This window comes from Lipotes vexillifer, unplaced genomic scaffold (assembly GCF_000442215.2).
Source record: "Lipotes vexillifer unplaced genomic scaffold, Lipotes_vexillifer_v1.1 scaffold557, whole genome shotgun sequence".
Lineage (NCBI taxonomy): Eukaryota > Metazoa > Chordata > Mammalia > Artiodactyla > Lipotidae > Lipotes > Lipotes vexillifer.
In genome coordinates, this window is record NW_006789913.1 from 239,126 (window position 1) to 247,483 (window position 8,358).

An 8,358-nucleotide genomic window follows, 5' to 3' on the forward strand; every position below is an offset into this window, starting at 1 on the left:
TTTCTTGTCCTTTCCTGCTGGAGCCTCGGGTTGGGGGGGATCCCCTTAGCCATCGTGAAGATACGGAAACCCTCCCACGCCCATCTTCCCCAGTAGGGTCCAGTAATTCCTTTATACCCTCTGGGTCACTGAGTTCACCCCATCCCTAACCTGGCCCTGTAGGCTCACTTCAGGAGAGATGAGTTTCTGGGACGAATCAATGAGATCGTCTACTTCCTCCCCTTCTGCCACTCGGAGCTCATCCAACTTGTCAACAAGGAGCTGAATTTCTGGGCCAAGAGAGTAAGAGCGGGGACTGCCTGTGGTTGGGGGTGGGATATATGCCCACTGGAAGTCAGGGAACACTGGGCTGGGAGCGCCACCCCCAGAAGAAGGAGCACGGAGGGGGCCAGTGGCTATAGGGCACACAGTCTCTCACAGCCCCAGGCCTCAGGCCAGAGCGCTGAGAGAAAGCCCTGGCCCACATTCAGGCATGCTCCTATGTGACCTGTCCCAGGCAAAGCAAAGGCACAACATCACACTGCTCTGGGACCGTGAGGTGGCAGACGTGTTGGTTGACGGCTACAACGTGCACTATGGCGCCCGCTCCATTAAGCATGAGGTGAGCACAGGAGCCTGAGAGAAGTGAGGCACCTCCACACCTCCCTCCCTGGTGCCCCCAGACGCATTCCCTGGGCTCCCAGTCTGTCCAAGACAGGCTGAAATTGTTCTTAGAGCAGATGCCCCTTCAGAACCAAAAACAATATAATCAAGTAAAACCCCTATCCTAAAGGGTAACTGAGTTTGAACCCCTACCAGTGTGAGAAACTGGGCTGAGAACCTCAGAAACTGACATTACTGTGTCATTAGCACTGTCCTGCAAGCTTGCGTTGTTAGCCTTTTGCAGATGAAAAAGCTGAAGCTTTGAGTAAGTACTCGCCTGAGCAGTAAGTGATAGAGCCAGGCCTCCAGGCTTTGGCAGTGAAGACCACTTCACCTACCACCTGCAGGTGGAGCGCCGTGTGGTGAACCAGCTGGCGGCCGCCTACGAGCAGGACCTGCTGCCAGGGGGCTGCACTCTGCGCATCACTGTGGAGGACTCAGACAAGCAGCTACTCAAGAGTCCTGAACTGCCCTCACCCCAGGCTGAGAAGCGTCCACCCAAGCTGCGGCTGGAGATCATCGATAAGGACAGCAAGACCCACAGATTGGACATCCAGGCACCACTAAACCCTGAGAAGGTGTGCCACACCCTCTAGCGTCTACCTACCTGCCTATACGTGCCCTGAACACCTAATAAAGCCCCCTTGGCTGTGGCATGGTAACCGACCTACCTTCTCCTCCTGCCTCTCACTCCTCTCCAAAGTCAAAAGCAGGAATTTTGCCCTACCCTGATCCCTTCCTGTGGGCCCCACATGTGCTAACAGGTATCTGGGAGAGGAGCTGCTCCTCCATCCCCTTCAAGCCAGGGGAAAGAGGGAGGTCCCTTATCTCTGTCCTTCAGCGTGATCCCCATGTCCCAGAGTCTCTGGAACTTTATCATGTTTCCTGGAAGCTCAGAAGTACGGCAGCTGAGAACAGATCTGGCTGGAAGAAGACAGGGACCAGGCTGTGACCTGCCACCCTCTGCTGGCTCTCATGCAACTGAGTCCCCAGAATGTCTCCACTGGGAATGGAGGAGAATGCAGAGGCCCAGGCACAGAGGTTCGGCATTTAGGCCGTAGCTTTCTCTTTCTCAAGCTCTAAAATTCCAAGGGAAAGGGACTCTCAGGGACACTACCGTGTCATAGCTACTGTTCCTCCCCACTCCATCTTCAGAGGTCAGACCAGACCATGTCTCTCCAGCCTTGGAACTAAGCCAGCATAGGGCATCTTTAGGAGGAAGGCTGACTGGGCACTACCCTGCCCTACACGGATACTGGACAGAAGTTACCAAATGACCAAGCAAGGTCAGCTCTACAGGGCCTCCTTCAGGAGACCAACTACGTAGACATTGGGGAACTGCAGGAGGAGGAATCATGGGGTCGGGCTCTGCCCAGATGGCCATGGAGCCTGCCTCAGCCCCGTCTATACTATGGTCCCAGCTAAGTGAACCTGGAATAAACAGCTCCCCTGTGCAGTCTGCATGTTAGTCACTAAGCAGAGGGACTGCACACCATCCCCCAAGGCATTCCACAGACCAGACATGTTCCAGCCTCAGCTTAGCAGGGCACAGCAAGGTTTGGTACATCCTTGGGAACCATCTGCAATAGCCACCATCGATGACCATGTCATCACCCTCCCCCTGCAGGGCCATTTTGGAACCTTCCTTTGGTGTTACAAAGTCTCTTTCAGGAAGCAGAAAATGGGGACAGGAATCAAAGTCCCTTGGGTGATGACAACATGGCGGGTGTGAGGCAGTCAGAAGCCAGAACATGGACTCCAGCGGATGCTCCAGCAATCACTGTCCAGCCCCTCAAGGAGTTGTCTGCTGCTGCTTAACCTTAGTGACTGCCATTCTTTTTTTTTTTTTTTAATTTATTTTATTTATTTTTGGCTGCGTTGGGTCTTTGTTGCTGCATGCGGGCTTTCTGTAGTTGCGGCGAGTGGGGGCTACTCTTCATTGCGGTGCACGGGCTTCTCATTGCTGTGGCTTCTCTTGTTGCAGAGCACGGGCTCTAGGTGCACAGGCTTCAGTAGTTGTGGCACGTGGGCTCAGTAGTTGTAGCTCACGTGCCATTCTTTTTTGTGTGTTATTATTATTATTTTTTTTTTTTTTACTTCTTGCTCTGAAATAATTCTAGACTTACAGGTAGTTGCCCAAATAATAGAGTTCCCATGCACCCTTCACCAGCTTCTCCTAATATTAACATCTTTAAAAATTATTAAATTACAGTATAATTAGTAAAACCAGGAAATTAACATGATACAGTACTACTAACTAATCTGTAGACATTCAAATTTTGCCATGTTCCCCACTGCTGTCCTTTTTCTGGTCCAGAATCCAATCGAGGAGCCCACATTGCATTTTGTTATGTTTTCTTCATCTCCTTCAGCCTGTGACAGTTCCTCTGGCTTTCTTTGCCTTTTATGACCTTGACACTTCTGAAATGTCCAGATCAGTTAATTTGTAGAATGTCCCTTAATTTGGGTTTGCCTGCTGTTTTCACATGATTAGATTGAGGGTCTACATTTTGGGCAAGACTAGCCCACAAGTGATGCTGTGCCCTTCTTAGTGCCTCATAGTGGTGGCACATGGCTGAGGTTGTGTGTGCCAGTTTCTCCACTGTAGGTTTACTAATTTCCCTTTTGAAATTAACAAGAATCTCATGGAAAGATAGGAGCTGTATAGATGTCTTAGTTATCCTTAGAATTTTGCCCACTGATTTTTAGCATCCATCAATGGTTCTTACTTATAACAAGCATTAATATTATATTTGCCTAATGATAACTTTCTCTTTTCTTATTCCATCTATGTTTATTAATTGGTATTCTACTGTAAGGAACAGCTATCTCTTTTCCCCCATTTATTTATTCAGTAATTTATTTATATCAGTATAAACTAATGGATATGTGTTTTAGTCTGTGGGTTATAACCTGATACTAACATAGTTTAATTTTTTGCTCATTTGGCCTAGATTTGGCCATTGGGAGCTCCTAAATTGGCTCCTGTGTTGTTTCAACATTACCCCATCATTTTTTTTAGTATTGCCTTACTTTCTGGTATCACATGATATTCCAGGCTCACTCATACTTTTCTTGTCCCAGCCCTGGCATCAGCCGTTTCTCTAAGCAGCTCCTGGTTCCTTTTATTTGAGAATGGTACTTAGAAACTAAGGTAGTATATTCATTGCTACTGGAGTGTCGTTGCTTCTAGGCCTTTTCAGCACACAAAGCTAGGAAATATATGTGTGTATGTTAACACATGTATCACACACAACTGAATTTATTACTGTATCTGTCCATCTGTATATTATTAAAAACTATGAGTCCATATTGATGCCTACAGTTCTAATCCAACACCACAGGGTTTGCGATTTGCCCTTATTATTATGACTTTACTATTCTTTTTCTGCTTCTTCCTCTCCTGCTATCTCTGTTTCTTCTCCTCTCACTCTGTTTTTTGTTCAGACTTCCCTTAGAGGCTCTAATTAAGTCAGTCAGTGACCATCCTATATGGAACATTCCTATTGGATAAAGTTCTTATGCTTGGCTGTCAGTCCCTTGGTTCAGTTCAGCTGCGGCCAGGAGCAGCAGACATATAACTCAAAACCAGATAATTTTTGTACAAGAAAACCCAATGGCCACCTTTCTGAGAAGAGGGTAGGGGACAGGTTAGACCCTCAGATTCTGAGGAACTTGAGTATCACTTGTAGGGAATCTTAGCTAGACCTCCTAGGTGATGTTGGACCATAGCATCCTAGGCAGTACTCAGCTCACTTGCGTTATTTGTTCTATGTAAGAACAAATAGAGTGTGAGATCCAAGAGGGCAGATACCCAGTTATTCCACTCACTATCCTATTCATAGAGGCTGGCACAGAGCCATCACATGATGGCTGCTCCAGGTATTTGGATGGATGGGTGGGCCCTGCAGCAAGCATAGACCTTCATAGTGAGTCCCAGGACAGAACAGTATCGTATGTTCATCGAGTACACATTTGTCATGTGTTTGTGGCCAGGCAGTAGAACCTGCTAGACCCTTAGTGAAGGGGGCAAAGTAAGACCCCAGATACTTACTGAGTATCCAGAAATACATGAGGCTGGACTTGCAAATGAAAATGTAATATCTTTATTGTTCAAAAGGAAAAATTCAAAGATATGTAGTGATGGTTTTAGGAATTTAGAAAAAAAAACATTTAAAGCATAGGAAAATAGAAAATGGATCAATTAAAGATAAAACCTGAAGTTAAGTAGGAATTCAAAAAACAAAAAAAGGAGAAAGGATAAGAAGAAAACTGTTCTTTTTGAAAACACCAATAAAATAGATAAAATCTCCTCAGCCTGATATAGGGAAAAAGCAAAAAAAAAAAAAAAAAAAAAAACCCAAGATTAGTAATGAGAAATCAGACATAACCACATATATGAAAGTATTTAAAATAATTTTAGGAGAAGTCTGTGGCCACAATTTTGAAAACAGAGCAGATCATTTCCTAGCAAACACTGACCCAAGTTAGTGGTTTGAATACGCCAATTAGTTACCAAAAGAAGAGATTGGAAAGGTGATTAAAATTTTATCTTTTTAAAAGATTGTTTTCTTTAAACTTTTTAAATTGACATATACGTGGAAAAGTACACAAATCACAAGTATACAATTCAATGAGTTATCCACAAAGTGAATACCACTGTAGCCATCATCCAGCCCAAAAAATAGATCAGAGTAATTTTTAATTACTATATAAACTGCTTCAGATCATGGGAAAAGATGGAAAGATGCTCAGTTGATTTTTAAAGGCCAGCGTAAGATTAATACTCAAACCCGCTAAACTGCCAAAAAGAATGCCATAGCTTAATCTCATCTACGACTATAGAGGCAAAACTTCCAAATAAAACTAAGTTGAATTATACAACATAATTACATAAGTTTTATTTCAGCAATACAAGCCTCAGTATCAGGAAATTTATTAATATCCATTACATCGAGAACTTGAAGATTATTTAAATGTCTGTAGATTAATATTAATTTTCTTATTTTGATAATCTTATAATTATGTAAGAGAATATCCTTGTTTTTATGAAACATACATTGAAATATTTAAAGATAAAGTTGGCAAATGTTTCAGGAAGCTAAATTATACATATACACACATACAAAAGTATACATACAGAATGATAAAACAAAAGTAAAGTATTCACATGGAGGAAATCTGAGTGAAGGGTATACAGTAGCTCTTTGTATTGTTTTTGCAACTTTTCTGTAAGTCTAAAATTATTTCAGAATAAAGTTTTTTTAATGAAAGGAGATGAACATTTTATCAGTATATGCTGAAAAAGCATTTGATAAAATATTACAGCTTTAAGTATGATTTGATAAACTCCAAGTAAAAGAAATCATCAGAAACCAATAGCAAACATTTTTAATTATAAATACTAAAGCTACTTCTGTTAAAGTCTGAAATAAGAGTCAACATTGCTTTGAAAATTCAGGTGAAAATAATTAGGCAAGAAAAGTGAGTAATTGGTATCTATTGGAAAATAATAAATGATCTTGTTTTGTTGATATGTGACTGCTTTTAGGAGATCTAAGAGGCTATAAGTAAAACCTATTAGCATTAATAAGGAAATTTGGTAAGTGAATAAAAGATAAATGTACAAAAATCAATAGCTTTTTTCTATTCCAGCAATAATCAACTAGAAACAATAACAAAAGTATTCCATTCACAATTGAAATAAATAGGTGTATGTATTTGCTCATATAAATATAAAATACCTCTGGAAGAGAGAAGAATTGGGCAGAGAGGAGACTGCAATGGAAGGGTAAATTCACTGTATTCATTTTTATAATTTAAAATTTTGAACCATATTAATGGGCTACCTATTCAAAATTATAAAATACTAAGAATAAACAAGAAAAAATCATATTGAAGGGCATAGAACAAGATCTGACAAATGAAAAGACATACCAGGTTCTTGGAAGGGTGACTTAATATCATTAAAGTGTCAATTCTTTAATTAATATACAATTCAGTGCAAGCATAGTTAGACTCGAACATCTTTAATTTAATAAAATTAAAATCATGTTATACTGAAGGGTCTAGTAGCTTCACCATATGGAGCTACTGTTTTCTGGGTTAGGGAGATAATGAGTTACTACCGCTATCAGTTACTACAATTCCATCTTGATAGCACGCAAACTAGAGAATAAGTAAATGTAACTACTATCAATGTACACCCTAAATAAAATTATGAGAGAATAGAAAGAGAAGAATTAATGTCTGTGACTGGAGTGTAGAGAGTGTATGTGAGTGTGAAGAAGAGGAGAAAGTGGTGGGAAATGAAGCTAGAGAGGTGAGTTTCTGGACTTCATAGTGTCTTGAATGCCATGCTGAGGGGATGAAATGGCCATATTTGTGTCTTTAAAAGACGCTTTGGGACTTCCCTGGTGGCACAGTGGTTGAGAGTCCGCCTGCCAATGCAGGGGACATGGGTTCATGCCCTGGTCAGGGAAGATCCCACATGCCACGGGGCTAGGCCCGTGAGCCATGGCCGCTGAGCCTGCGCGTCCGGAGCCTGTGCTCCGCAACGGGAGAGGCCACAACAGTGAGAGCCCCGCGTACCGCGAAAAAAAAAAAAAAGCCCCTTCATTGCAATATGCAGAATGTTTGGGAGTGACTTCTGACCAATATGTCAATACAACAGACAGAGTAAGTAGTTCCAGGCAAACTCACTTCCTACCTCAAATATAGAAATATTGAATATTATGTAGCCAAAAAAAAAAGTTTGACACACAACTGGACTTAAACCTAAAAATGGGAAATCCCAGGGTTCCAGAAATGAATGGGAACCCAAAAGTCAGAGGGTTTGTGAGAGTGGAGGTCAAAGAGTTCATGGAGACTTGGGACTCAGATATAGGCCTAATGGCTGAGTGCTAGGCCTTCAACACTGAAACGGGAGTCTCAAAGGACTACTTCCTTGTGAAATGAAGACTAGAAAAACACTGCTCCTTAACCTGGGAATCAGTAGGGAAATACAAAAAAGTCTAACATCACTCAGAGATGTAAGTAGAAAGAGTCAACTACAAAGAAACAGACATTTGCTGTTTGTGAGAGTGTGGTCTAAATTCACAGTACCCAAATGTTACTGGAATGTCAAGATGAAAAACTAACAAAAAACTGGTCCTGGGCCATAGGATCCCTTAGAAGCAAACACAAAACTGTCCTGTAAGGATATTCTTGTAACCAAGTTTTCATGAAGGAATCTTTGGAAAAACAAGTCCTATTGAAATGAGCTTACAGGAAAACTTGCCCCAAATGAAGGAGAAGGAGAAGAGAAAAGGAAAGAAGAAGAAGCAAACCACCAAGAAGGAGAGCAAACTCAGCAGATGCAGCAAATGGGAGAATTTGCCCTCCAAGAATTGTAGTAGAAGAATCTGAATTTAAAAGAAGTATGTTGGGACTTCCCTGGTGGTGCAGTGGTTAAGAATCCGCCTGCCAATGCAGGGGACACAGGTTCGATCCCTGGTCTGGGAAGATCCCACATGCCGTGGAGCAACTAAGCCCGTGCACCACAACTACTGAGCCTGTGCTCTGGAGCCCGCGAGCCACAACTACTGAGCCCACATGCCACAACTACTGAAGCCTGTGCACCTAGAGCCTGTGCTCTGCAACAAGAGAAGCCACTGCAATGAGAAGCCCATGTACTGCAAGGAAGAGTAGCCCCCACTCACCGCAACTAGAGAAAGC

At 42.5% G+C, this 8,358-nt stretch overlaps 1 protein-coding gene across 4 annotated transcripts in view; it reads left to right on the forward strand.

Annotated features, from left to right (window-relative positions):
- The window catches only part of CLPB (ClpB family mitochondrial disaggregase), a 148,752-nt gene extending 147,413 nt beyond the window's left edge, over window positions 1-1,339 (forward strand). For all 4 annotated transcript variants that reach the window (XM_007463005.1, XM_007463002.1, XM_007463004.1 and 1 more), the window contains 3 exons: window positions 163-282; window positions 497-601; window positions 990-1,339. In XM_007463005.1, the coding sequence (XP_007463067.1) occupies window positions 163-282; window positions 497-601; window positions 990-1,238 (474 nt within the window). In that variant the 3' untranslated portion in view covers window positions 1,239-1,339. The remainder of the gene's footprint in view (window positions 1-162; window positions 283-496; window positions 602-989) is intronic.
- Window positions 1,340-8,358: the final 7,019 nt, after the last annotated feature.